At 46.5% G+C, this 20,955-nt stretch overlaps 1 protein-coding gene across 1 annotated transcript in view; it reads left to right on the forward strand.

Moving 5' to 3' along the window:
• The first annotated feature begins 1,242 nt into the window (after window positions 1-1,242).
• APOB (apolipoprotein B) overlaps window positions 1,243-20,955 on the forward strand; it is a 38,633-nt gene continuing 18,920 nt past the window's right edge. Inside the window, exons 1-18 of the mRNA XM_047067570.1 lie at window positions 1,243-1,303; window positions 1,575-1,613; window positions 2,780-2,895; window positions 4,097-4,242; window positions 6,773-6,926; window positions 7,764-7,919; window positions 9,436-9,560; window positions 10,209-10,294; window positions 11,484-11,703; window positions 12,501-12,728; window positions 12,944-13,061; window positions 13,169-13,315; window positions 14,016-14,227; window positions 14,495-14,732; window positions 15,314-15,490; window positions 16,868-17,059; window positions 17,985-18,152; window positions 18,846-19,057. Of these exons, the coding sequence (XP_046923526.1) occupies window positions 1,243-1,303; window positions 1,575-1,613; window positions 2,780-2,895; window positions 4,097-4,242; window positions 6,773-6,926; window positions 7,764-7,919; window positions 9,436-9,560; window positions 10,209-10,294; window positions 11,484-11,703; window positions 12,501-12,728; window positions 12,944-13,061; window positions 13,169-13,315; window positions 14,016-14,227; window positions 14,495-14,732; window positions 15,314-15,490; window positions 16,868-17,059; window positions 17,985-18,152; window positions 18,846-19,057 (2,795 nt within the window). The remainder of the gene's footprint in view (window positions 1,304-1,574; window positions 1,614-2,779; window positions 2,896-4,096; window positions 4,243-6,772; window positions 6,927-7,763; window positions 7,920-9,435; window positions 9,561-10,208; window positions 10,295-11,483; window positions 11,704-12,500; window positions 12,729-12,943; window positions 13,062-13,168; window positions 13,316-14,015; window positions 14,228-14,494; window positions 14,733-15,313; window positions 15,491-16,867; window positions 17,060-17,984; window positions 18,153-18,845; window positions 19,058-20,955) is intronic.

A 20,955-nucleotide genomic window follows, 5' to 3' on the forward strand; every position in this document is an offset into this window, starting at 1 on the left:
GGTGCTCAGGCCCCTCACTCTCACCCCCGCCCTGCACCCGTCCAGCAGTTACACCCCACGCACTTTCACACTCCTGACAGTCTACCTGCAGTTCTCAGCAGCAGTTGCCTGTCCGTGCATCTCGTCACCCCAGGCAGACTGGAGGTGCCTTGTGGACAGGCCAGTCTCAGTCGTTGGTCCATCCCCCCACTATGCCCGCCCATCCACCCCGCTTTAGGATGGCTTCTGGGTCAGTACAGCCAGTGCTGCTGAGTAGCCATGCGGTGCAGCATTCCCCACAGCTGGGAGAGGAAGTGCACCTTGGCCAACGTCTCCTGTGGGAAGAAGGGAAGGATGTGTGGAGAAGGCTCTGGAGTGTGTACGGGCAACACGCCCTGTCCATCCACCCCCCGGCCTCTCCTCACTGGAGAGGAAACTCAGGAGCTGGTGCATGTAGGGAAAAGCCTCCTCTCCTCAATTTTCCAAGAAGATGGTGGGGGTGGGGCAGGAGAGTGTTGGTGGGGTGGGCACCTCACAGGGTTTCTCCAAGATTTGGGCACTTGACGCTTGCTGTGAATGAGACCAGGTTCCTCAGAACACCCAGTCAGTCGCTCACCAGGCCTCCTTCCCCTCTTCCTCTGCTCCCTCTCAGTGGGCTGAATCCCAGGCAGGTGCCGCACAGCCACAGTACTGATGAACATTAGGGGCACCCTGCCAGGGCAAAGTCCACCAGAATGAAAAAGAAAGGAAAACGTCCCAACCAAGAGTCTGTTACGGACTGGCTCTGGAAATAGCTACAAAATCAGAGCAGGGGGCAGGGAGCAGGGGTGGGCTCTGTCCACGTGCCCGGTCATCTCCTGAAGTCCCCGCTGGGCCGGAGCAGGCCTCTCAGGCGCCAAGCACCCCCGCCCCAGGGCCCCACTCTAAGCAGGCCGGAATAGAGGCCTGCCGTGGCCCTGGCTGGGTCTGGGCTCAGGCCCCCGGCCGGCCCCTCCTGGAGCTCAGAGGCCAGGCGAGCCCGGTGTGCAAAAGCAAACAGGCCCTGCTGCCCTTTGGACCTTTTGCAATTCGCCCGGCGCGCTCTCGAAGCCAGGGCGCTGCGGCCTGGGCGGGCGGCCCGGTATAAATGGGCCGCGGGCGCTGGCCGCGCATTCCTAGCTCGGGTGCGGGGCGGCTGCCTGCGGGTGCCCGTCCCTGAGGAGCCAGCCAGCCCGCCCGCCGGCCCACGCGAGGCGCAGCGAGGGAGCCGCCCACCCCGTCGGCATGGGCCCCCCGAGGCCCGCGCTGCTGCTGCTGCTGCTGGCGGCCGCCGGCGCCTGGGCGCGTGAGTGGGGCGGGCCGGCGTGCGGGCGCGCGGGGCTGCGTTCTCGGGGAGGGGGCCGGGGGCGCAGGGGACCCGGAAAAGGGCCGGCGGGGCCTCATCCTCGCGCAGCACGGTGGGGGGCGGGGAGAGCACGGGCTGGGGAGCGGGTTCTCCAGAAGCCGCTTCTCCTCTAAAAGCTGGAAGACCCCTGCGGTGCCCCTCCCGGTGAGACGCTGGGGCCCATCATCAGAAGACGGGAGAGACCACCAATGTCTTTCTCCTTTTCTTACAGAAGACGAGGTGCTGGAAAACGTCAGCCCCGGCTGCCCAAGTAAGGCGCTTCCCCACTGGGCAGGGAAAGGCACCCCCACCCCCCAGCCCACCCTGCTGCACGCCAGCTCACTAAAATGCTGGGATGCTGGGATGGATGTGCACTGCTCTGAGCCCCAGGAAGCCAGTTCCTGGGGCCTCTGCCCACCTCCAAAGGAGCTCAATTCTCTTCTCCTTACTGTTCTATTATGTCCCAAAAGCATGGCCTAGGGCACGGTGGGGAAGGAACTGCCACGCTGTGGGCCCGTGGACACTTTAAAGAGACATCACCATCTGTTTATCGGTGGCTAATCATTAATTCGAAACATATGAGGGTGAGGAAATGCTGACTTTAACCTTTGTGCAGAAGCCAGCCCCCCAGTCCTTCATATTTACCTGACCTCTCGGGGTCAAAGGAGCTGGCCTTGCGGTGGTACTCAGTGTTTTCCTGAGAGCGGGAGGCTGGCGTCCGATGGGGCAGCACTGCCATCTTGTGTCCATCTCGCGTCACTGCATCTGTGCTCATGCCCCAAATGTCCTTTTTCTCAAATTGTTAGGCAAATTCCTCTCCAGCACAACGGAAACCTCCAGATATTCCTCCTTGAGGTTTTCTTAAGACAGATACTCCTAAAACTTAATGAACTCTGCCTCATGGATTTATGAGAACCAAAAAAAGAGCCACAGAATTGTGGTATTTTCAAGCTGAAAAGGTATTAGAGGTATTTACTGGTTTCTCTTGTAGACTTTCTGAGCCCCATTGTTTAACGCTCCCCTCCTTGCACGTCAGAGGATACATCCAAAATACCATCAAATGTAAACATTATCCTCAATGAAACACAGTGGGGAAGTTAAATCTGTAAAGGGAAAGTAAGGATAATGCAGTCAATTAAAAATAATTTCAGTCTAGGCGTACCTGGGTGGCTCAGTTGGTTGAGTCTATGACTCTTGATTCAGCTCAGGCCATGATCTCATGGTTCCTGAGTTCCTGCTTGGGATTCTCTCTCTCTCTCTGCCCCTGCCCCCCCTTCTGTCTCTCTCTCTCGCTCTCAAAATAAATAAACTTGAAAATAATAATTTTAGTTTAATTACCATTTTTTATGATCTGGGCCACTGCCCCTCTCTTCCCAGAGTTGACTATCCTTGGGGGAGTTATCTGCTATGTAGTTGACCTATTTCTCCCCATTTTAGAAGGAGCAACTCGATTCAAGCACCTCCGGAAGTATGTGTACAACTATGAGGCTGAGAGTTCCAGTGGTGTTCCTGGGGCCGCTGATGCAAGAAGTACCACCAGGATCAACTGTAAGGTATGGAGGGAGAGGAGGAGCACCCAGAGGCACGGAGTCCACGGCTGAGCAAACCCAGCTTATGCTAGGACTGCTGTGACCTCAAAGTGCAGGGACTGGCCCTCAGTTTGAAAGTCAGCCGCTTTGCTGAGTTGTCTGCCACAGAAAATTTGCCAACCAGATTTATTTTTCCATTCGTTTGCAAGATGCCATTGGAATACATATCTAGAATATCAGCATTGCAGGACGGTAGATTTAACATGATGAGAGAAGCCCAGTGGGTGAGCCAAGGGAGGTGGGCATCTCAGGAAAGCATTCTGGAGTGCAGTTTTGATACTCTAAGCCAAACAGTGTCTTTGCTAAAAGGAAAAAGAAAAAAAGAAAAAATTAAACATGCAGTTTGTTCTTGAATAAAATTTTACCTGCGGTTCAGATGACTTTATTCATGCCCATGTTGATATGGAATGGATCTAAGGGCCACTATTGGGATTTGTGTTGGGGAAGAAAAGTCAGGCTGAGACATTGACCTCTCCTTTCTAGGGCCCCGTAGTCTGTGCTGTCAACTAAGGTAGCCATTAGCCACATGTGGCTATTTAAATTGAGTAAAACTTAAAATTCAGTTTCTTAGTTACCCTAGCCACATTTCAAGTGCCCATGGCTAGCAGCTTTTATGTCAGACAGCACAAATATAGAACATTTCCATCATTGCAGAAAATTCTTTAACAGTGCTAGATGACAACTAGGGATCTCCATAAACACCAGCTCTACGAGAAGCTCTGAAGAGGCCCTAATAGATAGATACAAACAATGGGGTCTGGGGCCGGAGGGGGGGGGTGGTGATATTAAGGAAACATTTGGTGTTGAAACCAATGATAGCCTGCTTCCTGCTTCCTGTTGGTCTTCCTCTTGCTCCCAGGCTTCATTCCCTCTAACCAGTCATGCCTCTTTAGAACCAATACAAAAATAAGTCCTTCTTTACATGCACAGGGGCAGACTTAAAAAACTTGGTACCTCAGAATGCAAAAAAGACTCAAAATCGGACTAAGTCTGTTGATTCATGGGGGACCCAGAAGGCATGTTAAAGACCCACGTGGCGTGGGGAGCAGGTATCACAGTCCCCAGTGTATTTCCCGTAGTGTCCTGATTAAAGAGTAAGGTCTGGGCTGTGGAGGGGCTCACATTCTTGGTGGAGAGTCTTCAGGTGCTGCTACCCTCTTCCCAGGTTGAACTGGAGGTGCCCCAACTGTGTAGCTTCATCCTCAAGACGAGCCAGTGCGCGCTGAAGGAGGGGTATGGCTTCAACGCTAGGGGGAAGCCGTTGCTGCACAAGACCAGCAACTCTGAGGAGTTTGCTGCTGCCATGTCCAAGTAAGGCACGGGCTTGTGTAAACTTCTGACTCTGGGAGTCGCTGCATGTATCGTGCATACACGTGTGTGTGTTGCATGTGTGTGTGTGTGTGTCCAGCGAGGGATGAATCTATGTGTTTATAGGAGGCATGTGTGTGAGGATAAGTATTTTATGTATTCACCCCGGATCAGGGAATTGCTAAGTTGTCACAAAAATCAGAAAGAGGAAGCATTATTTACCCTCCCCTAGTGAAGTTCCCCTAATTATCATTTAACTGTGTTTCTCAAATAATCTCATGCTTTAAAACTCCTTGAGACGATAAGGCTGAGATGGTTGATTTAAGTAAGTGAATTTTTGTTTAAAGAATTAAACGAGGGGCGCCTGGGTGGCGCAGTCGGTTAAGCGTCCGACTTCAGCCAGGTCACGATCTCGCGGTCCGTGAGTTCGAGCCCCGCGTCGGGCTCTGGGCTGATGGCTCGGAGCCTGGAGCCTGTTTCCGATTCTGTGTCTCCCTCTCTCTCTGCCCCTCCCCCGTTCATGCTCTGTCTCTCTCTGTCCCAAAAATAAATAAACGTTGAAAAAAAAAATTAAAAAAAAAAAAAAATAATAAATAAATAAATAAATAAAAAAGAATTAAACGAGACAGGAACCTAGTGCTCTTCGTTGGGGAAGAGGGGGTCCAGCAGGATTTGTTGGTGTGGCTACTCATGGTGGTGCGGGGTCTGTTCAGCACGGAGACCAAGCCCAGCCTCCAGTCTAGAGCGTTCTGCTGGTGCACGCTGACCAGGCCATTCCTGGTGTTTACAGCTGGCGTGTCTTCTGACTGATCAATGTCTATGTGACACCAGTTGTTAAATATTTTGAACAGCACCCCTGCCTCCAGTCCAAATCACAGCTGATGGTGTCCTAAGTGTGTGCAAATAAATACAAGCAGTGATAGAGTTTCGTTGATCTGGTAGCACCAGGAGCTCTCTGCCCATCTTTGATTTCATGAAATCATGAAAGCCAGTCCTTCCTCTGCAGAGTAAGCCTTGAGGCTTCTGACTCCCACCAGTAGTTTTTCTAAGACCTAAATGTGTATGAGGGAGAGGGATGCAGTGACAGGAGGGACTAGGAGTTACTTTTTGGTGCTTATCTTTCTCCGAACAAAAGGGACTCCTGCTCTTGATCACCACAAGGCTTTCCAAGCCCACACGGCTGTGTCTGAAACTGTCAGTGAGGATGTCGAGCTGTAGGAGATGTGCCTGGCCCCCTTCTCTTCCTGCTGACTTAACTAGAAAAGGTGCAGCCCTGAATCCCCAAAAGGGAGTCCCCAGAGGGAAGTCCCTAAGATCATAGTTGACATGGGCTTCAGACACGATCTGAGACCACATACGAGTGACTATCCAACAAACGTATGAGTAGAAGCTCAAATTCGCTAGTAGTCAGGAAGTGTAATTAAGGTAACAACAAGGTATTTATCACCTTATGCCCATAAGACTACAGAAATTTTTTTTTTAATTTTTTTTTTCAACGTTTATTTATTTTTGGGACAGAGAGAGACAGAGCATGAACGGGGGAGGGGCAGAGAGAGAGGGAGACACAGAATCGGAAACAGGCTCCAGGCTCCGAGCCATCAGCCCAGAGCCCGACGCGGGGCTCGAACTCACGGACCGCGAGATCGTGACCTGGCCGAAGTCGGACGCTTAACCGACTGCGCCACCCAGGCGCCCCAAGACTACAGAAATTTAAAACAGCTACAGCACTTGTTGCTGGCAGGCCTCCGAGGAAAAGTGTACATATGCATTGGTGGTAGAAATGAGAGCCGATAGTCAATAGCTATTATAATTAAAAATACTTACCGCCTTTGACACAGCAATTTCAAAACTCTGGGATTCTAGCCTGTGAAAAGAAAAGCAGTAGTATATGCATAAGGATGTTTATTTCAGTGTTGTTCGTGTGGGGAAAAAAAGATCCAGAAATAAAGTGAATGCCACTAAGTAGGAGAATGTCTGAATAAATTATATATAACCATAAAATGGGAATGCTCTATGGCTTTTTAAAAAAAAAATCTGTTAGAGCTTTACCAAACGAGTCAAAGGATTTCTATGGAGTATAATTGAGAAAAGTAAGAAAGAGAAAAATGTGGAAAACACAATGTCGTTTGTATAAAACAAGCAATGAAAAAAATCTTTATGTACAAATGCTTCCACCCCCACACCTCTGTATGGGATTGCCTGCGTGTGGAGATAGAAATGAAATACCCAGTGGGTTGTTCCGTGAAGAGCACGTCAGCAGAGACTGATGTGGGTGGCAAACAGATAACGGATGCGTGAGTCAAGCGAAAACAGGTAAAGAAGTAAAAGAATGCCAAAAATATACACATATTTCTATACTTTTTTGAAAGATGTGTGTATATGTGTAGGTACATTTGTAAAGAAAAGATGCAAAATGAAAAAAACGGTAAGTAAAAAAAAAAAAAAAAAAAAGGCTGCAAAGTGATCCAGCTTACGTCCAACAGGCTCACAGTGGAGAAAAGACACTTCCGTGACCACACTCTCTCTGGAACAGGTACGAACTCAGGCTGGCCATTCCTGAAGGGAAGCAAGTTTTACTTTACCCAGAGAAGGAGGAGCCTAAACATATCCTGAACATCAAAAGGGGCATCATTTCTGCCCTCCTGGTTCCTCCAGAGACAGAAGAGGATGAGCAAGTGTTGTTTCTGGTGAGAGCTCAGAGAGTGGATAATACTGGCCCTTTGAACTCCTCTTCACATATTTCAGCCGGGTCCCACTGTGTATATAGAGTGGGTTATTCATGTGGCTCCATGGCTTGCTACACAGTACCCAAGGCTCCCCCTCTCTCCTGGGCTCACTGGTGGATCCTCATGAACAGGCTGAGCAAGTTGGCTTCATTTGAAAGCAGTATTTGAGGAGTCCTGGCCTCCCTGCTCTTTTGTTTGATTTTTTTCTATCCCCACCTGGTGTCACAAAGTAAAGCCTGTGTGTGTTTTCAACACAGAAAATAATTGAATCTGTTGCCAGCCTCTCTTAAGAATTTCAAGTTTCAATCTGAGAGACAATTCAATTTACTTGAGTCCCGGGAACATTTCTGAGCCCTTACTGAGTTCTAAGTTCTATGCTATACCACACTTGGAGAATACAGAGATGTATCCTGCAGAAGCCTTTCCTCAGGGAGTTCTCGCGGTCTGGGGAGAAAACCAAGATACATTAAATACAAGGCAGATTGGAATACATGCCGTAAATGAGCAATAGAGAAAATGCTCTGAGAGCACAGAATAAAAAGTCAGAGTTAGCTGGGTCCTGGGAGGCCAGGCTGGAGTGCATCAGAACCAGAACCACTCTTAACTGGCTTTCTTACTCTGCCTCTGGCCATCCAGGCAGCAGCAATGCCCACACTCTGCCTAAGAGGAAGAAAGTCCCCTCCCTGTCCATATGGCACCTGCCTTTTCTCCAAGGCTCCTTTCCCACCCCCTCTGACGCACCTAAGGCTGCTTTTGCACATCCATCGGATAAACCTGTTGTCTCTTCTGCTCCCATAGGATACTGTGTATGGAAACTGTTCCAGTGACTTAACTGTTAAAACAAAGAAGGCAAATGTGGCAACAGGAATCTCCATCGAAAGAAACCTGGAGAAGTGTGATCGCTTCAAGCCCATTAGCACAGGAGTTAGCCCACTTGCTCTCATCAAAGGCACGGTAAGTTTCACACCCACATCGCTCCTTGCACTGAGCACAGTCCTCTTGGTTATTAAAATTCTGGAATGTCAGAGCAGGTACGAATCTCAGAGAAGATCCAACCCAGCCTCATCTTCATATAGATTTCAGCAGGAAACTGAGGACCAAACCAGGAAAGGACTGATAGAGGCCACATGGCCTGTTATTAATTAAGTCAAGACAAGAATCAGGTTCCTGACTGTCAGCCCAGAGCTCTGTCTTTCTTGCCGTTATTCTGTCACTGGCACCAAACCTTCTGCCATCGATGGAGAATAATGACTGTCCATCCATGAGAAGGTTCTAGGGCTTAATGTAGGGCAGCAAAGCCACTTGCCACTCTTTCCTGTAAGAGAACTGGATGTCCCCCCACCTCTAGGCATCTGACCTCTGAGGAAGCCCCAAGATCTGTGTTCTGCTCTCCTCTCCCTCACTCCCATGGAGTGACATTACCAAGACCATTCTAGTGTCATTTCCTTTCATCCCATATACAACCCTGATCAATACCTGGCCCCTCTGCTTCTTGTCTAGGCCACCCCCTTAGTATTAACCTTCTCTGCTGTCACCTCAACAGGGCTCATGCAGCACCACATTACCAGAGCTTGCCCAATGCCTTGTAATATCTTGCGGGACGTGAATCACAGCCTATCTCAGTAAATTGGAAGGTCTTGAGCAATCACTGCCGTGCTTGGCAGTGTTCCTGGTCATTGTCCTTGGGGCCAAAAATAGGGCATCTGATGACAACAAGGGCCACAATCAAAAGAGGCCAAGGCACTGGCTTATCTTGAGCACCTGCTGTATGCTCAAACTTACTCTAGGCAGCACTGAGGGTCAGAGACAGCGGCAGATGAACCATGGATTTTCCCCTCAGGGTACTTACAGTCTAATACAGGAACAAGATTCCTACACACGCCAATAAAGGACAATAAATGGCATACTTGATAAAGTTATACACTGAGCAGTACAGACAAGCAATCCTAACTCCAACCAGGAAGGAGAAGCAACTATTCAAACAGCTCACTGGGCAGAGCTGTTGGTAGATCCACTTAGGAGAAATGGTGGGCAAGCATCAATCAGTCTAGACCCAAAGATTCGTGGGGGATGTGGAGCATGAACCTGAAAGATACAAAGGATGTAAAAGTGCAAGAGAGCCTTAAGGACGGGCCTCTAGGCAAAGAAAACTTAAGAAGCAGTAGTTTGTCGAGTGTTAATGTGCAGTGGGTGAGTATGCATACAATACCAGGTTATATACACTTTGTACAGGATGAGAGGTCCATTGGGGTGGAATAAGAAGAGTACAGCTTGACTCAGCTTGGCGTATGCCAAGTTGCTGCATCCTTTTGTCTCAATGTCAAGTACCAAGTTCCCTTCTTTCACTGAGTTTATCTAGTGGTGCAGAACTCCCATCTCCCATCTTCCTCGAAGGTAAATGTCCCTTGCAGAAGAATCAGGTTCAAGCCTCAGGAACTGATCAAAATGCTTTTCCCGATCCCATTCACAGATCGGCCCCTTGTCAACTCTGATTAGCAGCAACCAGTCCTGCCAGTACACTCTGGACCCCAAGAAGAAGCATGTGTCAGAAGCCATCTGTAAGGAGCAACACGTGTTCCTGCCTTTTTCCTACAAGTAGGTTACCTTCTGCACCCTGATTCATCACTTATGGAGTCGGTGTGAAATGAGTGCTTGTCGGGTGCCCTGTTGTAGGTGAGGCTGTGCCTGGAGGAGGCTATGAGGAGCTACAGAGCACAGCCCATCCCTGTCGCCATTTTCAAGCAAACAGACAATTCAGCAGGAAAATCTTAGGCACGCAAAATAATTTCATATCAACAAAACGTATCTGAGAGCCAGACTTTAAGAGTTAGAACATTTTATGGAGGATTTGAGATGGGGACCAGAGACTTGGATATACTAATCCATTTTGAAACCTGATCCATCAACTTGTATTTACTGAGTAATTGCTTTATTCTTGGCATTGTGCTGAGGGTAATACACAGGAATTTCAAGGCACAAATTAGTCCCTATACTCTGGGCACTCCAGACTGGTGACAGGTGTAAGGTACAGATGTCCTTCTGAAAGAAAGACAGCTAGCATGTCCAGGTGGAGGTAGGTGGTGTTCATTGGCAGGTGAGGGGATCAAAGAGGCTGAATTTAATGGTTTGAAAAACAGGCAGGATTTGGGTAGAAATGAGACGGGGGAAACACTCAACATGAAAAGAATAGTGCGCTCTGAGGAGCTGACCATCCATGACATGATGTACTTCCTTTGTTACCAGGAATAAGTATGGGATGATGGCACAGGTTACACAGACATTGAAACTTGAAGAAACACCTAAGATCAACAGCCGCTTCTTTGATGAAGGTAAGATTTTAGGTGCACGCAGTTGCCAGGACTGGGAAGTCTGCCCAAGAAACACCATGTATCATGGCTTAGCTTCTTGCTGGGTCCTAGGAAGTGTCCGCTGACTAATGAGTCCAGTGGGCTTTGGTGTTCTGGCTCTGGGCCACTCTAGTGAGCAAGCATGTTCCTTTCAGTGGAACATGTTCAGTGGAACATGTCAAGTGGTGATGGAACAAAAGAAAAGGAGAAGTGTCCCAAAGCTACCCAGATTTTCAGAAATAGGAAATTGGCCTCCTAAGTCTACCTTTGGTAGATCTGACAACTTTATACACCCAGTAATTAGGCCTGGAACCTGGATGAGGTAGGGAAGTGGGAGAGAGCGTTTGGGGTCAGGAATCCGTCTTTAGAGTAGGAAGGAACCTTAGCGATCTCTAGTCCAACTCTAGCCCTGCATTTGTCTTGTATTTAAATCTGTCTTATGCATTCCCTCATTGTTCTCAATGAGGGAATGCATAACCTATGGTAGTAGCTATGTGGACTTTCATACCCACTCTACAGAGGGGAAAATGGCACATGGAGAGGTCTGTGATGTACTCAAGGTCTCTGAATATTAGAAGTGATGCAAAATGAGCCCCCAGGTCTAGTCTAAGTCAGGACTCTTTCCATGGTACCACATTTCCCTTGTTATTCCCCCACATTTCCCACATTAACACATATGCTGGCATGGGTCAGAGCAGGGTGATGGAGGAGACACAGAGGGTCATCCCCCCATAAGCTGATCCCTCTGGAAAAGATGGCAGGTGAGCACCAGTGGGTCTAGCCTCAGCCGTAGCACCTCCTCTGCTTCCTTCCAGTAAAGAGGTAATCTGATATCAAATTCAGACAAGCTGGGATTCAATTACGGCTCTGCCTCTTACACTCAGAGAGGTCTTAGGCAAGGTGAGTTGCTCATCTATGGATCTTAGTTTCCTTATCTTTAAATTGAAGAATAATAGCAATCCATATGGATAGTATGATGAGCAAATGCATTAAAGTAAAAGACATTGAAGTCAGATACCTAGCACAGAGACAGATACATAATAGGCATCGAGTACAGTATAGTTTTCTTTTCTTCTTTGCTGATACCTCCCTACTTTCTAGTTTCTAGTAGACCAAGAGGTGGTTGAAATGTAGATAAGCAGGAATCCCTTTGACGCTTTCCTCCTCCCAGGTACCGAGGAGGTGGGTCTGGCCTTTGAGATCACCAAATCCACATCACCCCCAAAGCAGGCCGAGGCCATTGTGAAGACTCTCCAGGAACTGCAAACATTACACGTCTCTGACCAGAATGCCCAGAGAGCTAACCTCTTCAATAAACTGGTTACTGAGCTGAGAGGCCTCAACAATGAGGCAATCACATCCCTCTTGCCAAAGCTGATCCAGGTGTCCAGGTATTTCTTTAATGGTTGCAACCATATCTTTCGTATGACCTATGGTATCTGGCTGAACTTGCAAACGTTGGCCAAGCAGAAAACCTCAGGGGCCATTAAAATATCAATCCAGCTAATCAACTAGTCAATCAGTTAATGTTTGCTGGATAGAGAAATATCAGCTAACATGCTTAGACTTCCATGGACCACACGCGCGCGCGCACACACACACACACACACACACACACACACTGCATTCAAGGCAGATATGCATTTGTGTGTTAATATAGGAGGGAAATACTTCGCACATTTTGATGGATATCTACTAATCTAATCCCTCATTCTATGGTGAGAACCTTGGAAAGTTTGAGAGAAAAAGACATCTGTGCCCTCTGGAAGCCTAGGCTAGTGGAGAGAGAATTCAGGCAAACAAAGTAATACCGTGATTTCTCTATACTTCAAGGCACTGGCTCTAAGTGCTGGGAATGTCACAGGAGGGACTGAGGACCAAAATGAGGCCATGCCAGTGTCTGCCTGGCGTGTTCTATGTTCTGAACGAAGGACGGGGATAACTGTCCTCTTTTGGTGATAAATCTGGGGTCCTTCTTCAGACTTTCCTCCATGGTGCTTCCCCAGGGGATAGTGCTTATAGGGAAGGCTTCCTGGTTCCTGGGATACAAGTTGGATTTCGGAAGATGGTCAGATTTGGAGAGTGAATACGGGAGATCAGGGCACTCCTGACAGAGGAGCATCATGGGCCAAGGATAACGGAGCTGCCTAAAGGTGATCTACGTAATCCTCTGCTCTTTCTTTCTCAGCCCCGTCACCTTACAAGCTTTGATTCAGTGTGGACAGCCCCAGTGTTACACTCACATCCTCCAGTGGCTGAGAAGTGAGAAGGCCAACCCCCTTCTGACAGATGTTGTGACCTACCTGGTGGCCCTGATGCCAGAGCCCTCGGCCGAGAGGCTGCAGGAGATCTTCAGCACAGCAAAGGAGCAGCAGAGCCGGACCACTTTATATGCTCTGGGTCACGTGGTCAACAAGTGAGTTTCACACTGGCCCTCCTCGCAGGAGTTGAGGAAGACCCTACATCTCTGTACTAAGGTCATACCCTACCCTCCACTTCCAGACTCTTATGCGTACACTGTTTTTCCACTGGCCGTTTTGAGAGTAAAGCCCCGAAATAAGAAATCTGCACACACAAGTTTGTTAAGGTAAACCTAGCTATGCTTGCTGAGTCCTAACTCTTATTCCGTAGCTATCATGAGACAAACCCTGTGGTGACCCAGGCCCTGCTGGACATTGCCGATTACCTGATGGAACAGATTCGCGATGATTGCACTGGGAACGAAGATCACACCTACTTGATTCTGAGGGTACTTTTGGTCTTTTGTATAATATACATCATTTCAGAAGCATTTTCCTGGATACCCCCTACTTCTCTTTCTGCACCCTGATTCCCCCTCATTTCTTTTCAATGCAGGTCATTGGAAATACTGGCAGAACCATGGAGACAGTATCCCCAAGACTCACGTCTTCGATCCTGAAATGTATCCAAAGTTCAGAGCCATCACTGCTGATTCAGAAGGCTGCCATCCAGGCCCTGCGGAAAATGGAACTTAAAGATGAGGTTAAGTCCACAGAGGATGTCTAAACGTAAAAAGTTTATTCAGATTAACAAGGACTTGGAATGAGATTCTAAATCTCATCATTCAGCTTACTTTATTTTACTGCTTTCCAATTGCCAATTTCAGCAAGCCTACTGACCTGACTGTGGACAAGAGAGAAATATTGGACCATGCTGCTACTCTAGCACTCAGAATATGAGACTTTAGCTCCATGCTTCCCCCCTACCAGATCAACCGTCACTCATCTTAGGAAAACATGCCTGATTTCCCCAGTCTTCCCAAACTAGGATTGTCGATCTGGCCCTACTTTGGGTGGAAATGACTCCAGAGTTTTGGAAAATGCCTTGTTTATTTACCCCACACTCTCACTACCCCTTCCCACCTTTATTCCCACACTGAAATAATTTGTGTTAAAACAACTTTACTTTCACCTAGTAGCATCCCTTCATCAAGTCACAACTTGAGTATGTTAATATAGTTGAATGCAACATGCATTTGACACGAGTCTTCTGAGACCCTTCCTTGGAGCTTGTTGTTCTGAGGGATACTGGTGAGAAGATTCAGTACCAGCATTTGAAAAGTTATTAGAAAGAAATTCGACTTGCACGTAATAAACCGCTAGCAGACCCCACCAGTGTTTGCCAGGCATGTTCTGTGTTCTGACCAAAGGACAGTGGTAATAGTCTCCTTTTTTGGCTACAGGTCCGGGAAGTCCTTCTTCAGGTTTTCCTCAGTGATGCCTCTCCAGGGGATAAGCGACTGGCTGCCTATCTCATGCTGATGAGGAGCCCTTCCCAGTCAGATATTAATCAAATTGTCCAGTTTCTCCCACGGGAACAGAATGAACAAGTGAAGAACTTTGTGGCTTCCCACATCACCAACATCTTAAACTCAGAAGAACTGTATATCAAAGAGTAAGTAAGAGTAATGTTCCCCCATCTGAAACAAAGTGCTAGAATTCTAAACCTCATTCCGAAAGGCCACTGCCTACCCTTATGGAGTGTTCTTTCTCCTGGGCAACATTCATGCAAAAGTGCATCAGACCTGAGCCAAGCTCTTGAGCAAATGAAACCCAAATCTTTTAGTAGCAATTGGCAATCCCTATTTCCTTGGGGTGGGACAGACAATGGATTAGTAATATGACATGTAAGCTAAAAATAACACTCCTTCTTTCCATCTAGCTTGAAAAGCTTAGTGGAAGATGCTTTGAAAGGATCTCAACTCCCAACCATCATGGACTTCACAAAATTTTCCCGGAACTACCACCTCTCCAAATCTGTTTCCCTTCCATCACTTGACCCGGTCTCAGCCAAAATTGAAGGAAATCTTATATTTGATCCAAATAATTACCTTCCTAAAGAAAGCATGCTGAAAACAACCCTCACTGTCTTTGGATTTGCTCCAGCGGACCTCTTTGAGGTATGTGTGATACTAAGAAGAGGCTTACGTCCTCTCTCCTGTTGTATACAACACCACAAATAGGAAGTTGAGGGAGCCGTGAGGCAGCCTGGGGAGGAATTATATTCAGGCAGTTCATTCATACCAACTGTTTGAGGGCTTCTTCTTTCCCACCTCCCTTGCCCCCCCCCCCCCCGCCTTCCAGCTAGAGGTCACCTGAGGCATGACTCTGTAGTATTAACGGAAATGCAGATGTCTCAGCGAAGTCCTTAGAACCAAAACCCAAGAAAACGCATGGGCTGTGTAATCAGACTAATCTAGCTCAAACCCCAAATTCATTCTCACTCCGAATCTTTTGTTTAATTATTTATCCTCTCTGAATTTTAGCTGCCTCTTCTGGAAAAGGGCAAATAATAAGTTCTGTCTTTCAAGATTCTAGTAAGAATTAAATACCACAACTCCTGTGGAGTGCTAAGTTCAGCTCCTACCCTGTAGTATTCATTAAATACTTGTTTAATTAAATGGACATAAAGAGAGGAATTAGAGTCTGACATACAACAAAGAAACCTGATGGCATTTTCTTGCCTGATTTTCTTTCTCAGATTGGTTTGGAAGGAAAAGGCTTTGAGCCAACATTGGAAGCTCTTTTTGGAAAGCAAGGATTTTTCCCAGACAGTGTCAACAAGGCTTTGTACTGGGTTGATGGCCAAGTTCCTGATCATGTCTCCAAGGTCTTGGTGGACCATTTTGGCTATACCAAAGATGATAAACGTGAGCAGGTATGTTTTTGTTAAGTACTCCCTCAAGGAAGGCTTTCGGTCTCAATGTGAAAACATTTTATCCAAGCCTAGAAGTCATCAAGGAACTGTCTAGCTGAAGTGACAGTTACGACTGTTATTAACCAGTCCTATGGGGATAAGGACTATGTCCTCTGTAATTATAAGCCTCCTGGATATTCAATGTGCCCAGCGGCCAGACTCATTAGAGGCGCTCTCACATGATGATTAAGAGTGTAAACTCGGGGGCATGGGTTTGAATTCTCACCACACTGTCTTCAAACTGCATACCTAGAAAAGCTGTTTGATATTATGTCTGTTTCTACATCCCCAGAGTGTGCTAATAATCCATGCCTCCCAGGGTGATTTAAAAACTAAATGAAGTAAAGTTTGTAAAATGCTAAGCAGAGTGCCTGACTGGTACTGATTGATCAATAAGCAGATACTATTACAATTTTTGAATTCATATTTTCATAATTAACTGCTTTTTTTGGCTCTTACTCATATCAGTGTACTAGCTAGTGGGAGCAAACCACTTTGAAGCCAGCATAAGACCCCACTTAAGGAGTAGAAAGCAGATTGAATAACCTGGAGTTTCTTATTCTTTAATTTTTTGCCTTACCCAAAGTGTGGTTCAGGCAATTGCATCACATCAGAACATGTTAGAAATGCAGGTTCTGAGGCCTCACCAGGATCTACTGAATCTGAACCTACATCTTAAGGACATTCCCTAGGTGACATGTATGCACATTTCAGTTTGAAAGACAGGGCAATAATTTACTCCTAGATGTTCACAGATGGCCCCACCTCCACCTTGTAATTTAACTACCTCCACCTGAGGCTGAGGCTCTTTGCTGTGTTCTGGGTCTATCAACACTCTCTTCTTTCTCAATGACTAAGCATCAATCTATAGAATTCTTCTTAACTCTAAGAAGAACTTGTCTAGGATGGTGTGTTTTTAAAGCATTTGGCCAATTTATACAGCAGCTGCATTTTCTCAAGAAACCCCTAGTATTCATCCCTTATCAGAGAAGAAAGGGGTAAGCTGGGAAGGGGTGAGGGATAGACAGTCTTCTACTCCTGGTTAGCCCTATGAATCCTGACATCTTCCTATGCCTGCATTATTCAAATTAAGAACAGTGTGGAAGCATTGCTATCCGTGGTAAGATCTCACGGTCGTTGTTGTTTTTCATCTCAATTTGGAGGAGCTATCTATTTTTCAGTAAAAGGTGGGAGTCTGATTTCAGTGGCTTCCCTAGATCCCCACCTTGAATACTTGTGTTTAGCCCATCATGGCAGCAGCAGATGGGCCCCACATCAGGACTCTAAGTGTCTGACAATGCTGACATCTCATTAGACATTTTGTTGTTAAAATCCCAGGACATGGTCAATGGAATTATGCTCAATATTGAGAAGCTGATCAAAGATTTGAAATCCAGAGAATTCCCAGAAGCCAGAGCCTACCTCCGCATCCTGGGAGAGGAGCTTGGCTTTGTCAGGCTCCATGACCTCCAGCTCCTGGGAAAGCTGCTGCTGAATGGTGTTCGCACTCTGCAGGGGATCCCCCAGATGGTAAGTCGGCCAGGCCCCGTGATAGGGCAATGAGATTAGCCAGTGCTCTTTTTAGATCTCCCCGACTCCTTACAATCCTGTCCCACAAACCAGAGAAAGTGCTGGTACTTCCTTCAGAGAAGCAATTCAATTGCCTTGAATTTCAGAGAGGAAGATTCTTAGACTGCAAATAATTGGTAACATTTAGAAACTAGGCCATTTGTAACGTTAGGTATATCTTTTAGAGCATTCATTTGTTCTTCTGGAAAAAAATATTAAGTGTTACCTCCCCATATCTATGTTACAGGTTCCTTTTAATATTGAAATTATAATGATGAAGGAATGTATTTGACAAACTGTAGTCCACTATCTAAATATGAGCTATAGTTTCCACTATTATTAATTTATTAATAAGGTAGAAAATATCCAAATATATTCCCTGGTATTTGATAAATAACAATGTTGGCTTTAAGAAAACAGACCACAAGTTATTTTCTAGAAATGTCATTTAAAAAAAAAAAAAACTAATACGTACTATTATGTCTATCATGTCAATAGCTCATTGGTTTCAAAAAGAAATGGTTTAATCATAATATATTACACTTACATAAAACCTCATTTATGTTGAGACTCCAAATAACTGGAATTAAGCCATGCCATTCAAGGCTACTTAAAGCACATAAAGCTCTGAGACACGGCAATATTCTCAAGGGTCTCCAAATCACTAGTTCAAAATGACATGGTATCTTTCCAGGGAAATTTCTTATATCCCAACCTGTCAAAACTGATAATCATTAATTTTATCAAATACTCAGATAATCAAAATATGCTAGTCTGTCCCTTCTGGATAACAAACAATTATTGTGTGATATGTGGGAAGTCACATTTCACAAACCCCAGTTTGATGAGGCTTACTTGTAGTTACTGTACCCCGTTGGACCCACAGATTGGAGAGGCCATCAAGAAAGGTTTAAGGAGCGACTTGTTTCTTCACTACATCTTCATGGACAACGCCTTTGAACTCCCCACCGGACTTGGGTTACAATTGCAAATCTCCTCCTCTGGAGTCATCACTCCTGGAATCAGGGGTGGAATGAAGCTGGAAGTAGCCAAAGTAAGATCCTGTTCATTGTTTTGATTCCTTAGATCATTCTTTTCCTCAGGGGTGGGTTTCTTGTACAATTTTAAAATGTGTGTCCAGTTGAAGATGAAGTACATCATCATTGTAATCGCCCTACTCATTTTTATGAACTTTAGGATTCCACTAGGAGGCGCCACCTTGCTAGCTCCTGGCAGTAAGGAGACTGCTATTCTCTCAATAAATGAGGATTCCTGTCATCTTTTCATCCTGTTATGCTTAAAGTTAACTGGGGCACTTCCTAGTGCTGGGTATCAGTGTCTGGCTCTAGGGAACTGAGAACGTGGCTTTTCTTCCTCCAAAGAAATCACAGTAGGGGTGCCTGGATGGCTCCATTGGTTAAGCCTCTGACTCTTGATTTCAGCTCAGGTCATGATTTCACAGTTCATGGGCTCGAGCCCCGCATCAGGCTTCGTACTGACAGAAGGGGACCTGCTTGGTATTCTCTCTCCCTGTCTCTCTCTCTGCCCCTCTGGCATGTATGCATGGGCTCTCTAAGCAAACAAACAAACAAACAAACATTAAAAAAAAAAAAAGAAATCACAATAATGTTTCCTAAGGTGTGAGCTATCCAGAGATGTTAGCACATGGGTGGGGAAGGGCACTTGATCTGACGCCAGGGGCCTGAGGTGTTTAATGAACCTGAACAGGTCGTTTTCTGACTTAAAGATGCAGGCAGAGCTGATGGCAAAGCCCTCTGTGTCCGTGGAGTTTGTGACAAATATGGGCATCGTCATCCCGGACTTTTCAAGGACGGGGATCCAAATGAACACCAACTTCTTCCACGAGACAGGCCTGGGTGTGCAAGCTGCCATGAAAGCCGGGCAGCTGAAGTTCACAGTTCCGTCTCCTACGAGGCCAATCAGGCTGTTCAGTGGCAGGTAATGCTCTTTCCAGCTCTGATTAGCCAGTGTAAGAGAGAAGGTTGCGGCTGGATCTGTAGGGCTTGGCTGCCCAACATAATTCAAGGCCCTGTGGCCGTGGGGGTGTGGGGGGGAGAGAATGTAGTGAATTACCTACTTTTAACCTAGCCTAGACTCATTACATAATTACAGTTTCCTCAACTGTCCACATTTTACCAAACTGAGATTTAGGACTTGCTAATTAATCACTTCTTATTAGGTGATTTTTGTTATTGTTTATTTGTTTGTTTTGAGAAGAAGAAACACAAACTCTAGAAAAATCATCCTTGGGAAATGAACATTTTTTTCACAGGAAAAATACCAGAGGACATACTGATCTGTGGTAACTAGCTCAGCAGATAGAGCAGAGAAGTCTTAATCTCATGACTATGGGAGGCAGCGTATTTGGAGAGCTCCATTTTCGATGATATCCTCAAACATTGATTTGCCTTAGTTTCTATATCTTGGACACATTAATTTGTCGATTCAAAAATAGTAAAAATGGTATTTAAGTGCCAACTCTATACGAAGCATGTTAAATGAGATACACAAGGTCCCTGACCTTCTAGCACTTAAAGTTCACAGATAGGACATGCAGGGAAGCAAACCCTAAGAATAAACGGAGGCCTGAGAGGAAGCACAGAAGGACATGAAGTTCTGTATGAGGTAGCCTGGGCCACTCAGGGAAAGCTTTCTGAAGAAATCAACATGAAGACCATGTCAGAGATATGCAGAAAAAAGAGAAAGGAATAAGTGTTACCAGGCCAAGAGAAGAGAACAGCCCGAAGGAACAAGAATGTGGTTCAGGAGCTGCAAGAAACTCAAAACTCAGTGTGGTGAAGTGCACAGGGGACAGGGAGGGAGGTGACAGAGGCTGGCAAGGGTCAGCCTTCTCAGCCATCTGAAGGGTGCTGGACTCTTCTGAAGGCAAAGGAGTTTAAAATGGGAGCATAAATCAAGCAAGTTTGGTGTTTTAGGAGACCTCCTCTGACTCCAGAGTGGGACAGGGATGGAAAGGAAGCATGACTGGAGTCAGAGAGACTGGCTGGAATCTGTCACACCCACGTGTGGGTGAGAACAGGTCGCAGACTGCACAAGAGTGCCAGGGAGGGTGCGGAGAGGAGTGAGCCTACTCCAGAAAGTCTCAGGAGGTGGAAACAAGAGCATTTGGTGATTGACCAGACGTGGGGTTGAGGAAAAAGAAAGAGGAAAAGGCAGTGGGGGTGTCTTTCGCTGAAACAGGGAAAGCAGCTGGTTTGGAGGAAGCTGACAAATTCAGTTTGGGATATGCTGCATTTGAAGTCCTGTGAGACAACCAGTTAGAATCTCCAGTGGCAGTGGGACCAATGGGTCTGAGCTTGGTAAGCAGGCTGGAGCTACAGATACCGATTTAGCACCTGCAGATAGAGGTTGTTGAGGTCAAACAGCGATTGGTGTAGGGTAAGATGTGAGGGACTAGCACAGAAATGTGGGAAATGTTAACGTGTGAAGTGAGAGGGGAACAGCAAAGGGTGTGAAGGAGTGGCCAGAGACAGAAGCACCAAGGCCGTAAAGGGTCATAGAAGCCCAGAAGTGGCCACCAGGGTGGATCGCCCCATTGGCAGCCAAAGCTGGCACTCAGGGCTCCGGTCCCCCAGAAAAGCTAGATTTTAGGGCACCCCTAAAAGGAGGACACAGTACTGAGGAAAGAACATGATATGTCAAAGAAAGCATCCTTGGAGAAATCGGGACATTGTTGAACTTTGTCGCACTTCCTAACGTGTTCAAATACATACTTGAGAGAAGGGTGGCTAAAGTCTTAATCTGACCAGAAGTGAGAAGCTCTACTAAATACTTCTGGGAGATCAAGGAAAATAATGCCTAAAAGTGGCTATTGG

This window comes from Lynx rufus, unplaced genomic scaffold, assembly GCF_022079265.1.
Source record: "Lynx rufus isolate CCGP_SWC_20201006 ecotype Redwood Valley unplaced genomic scaffold, mLynRuf1.p SCAF_8, whole genome shotgun sequence".
Lineage (NCBI taxonomy): Eukaryota > Metazoa > Chordata > Mammalia > Carnivora > Felidae > Lynx > Lynx rufus.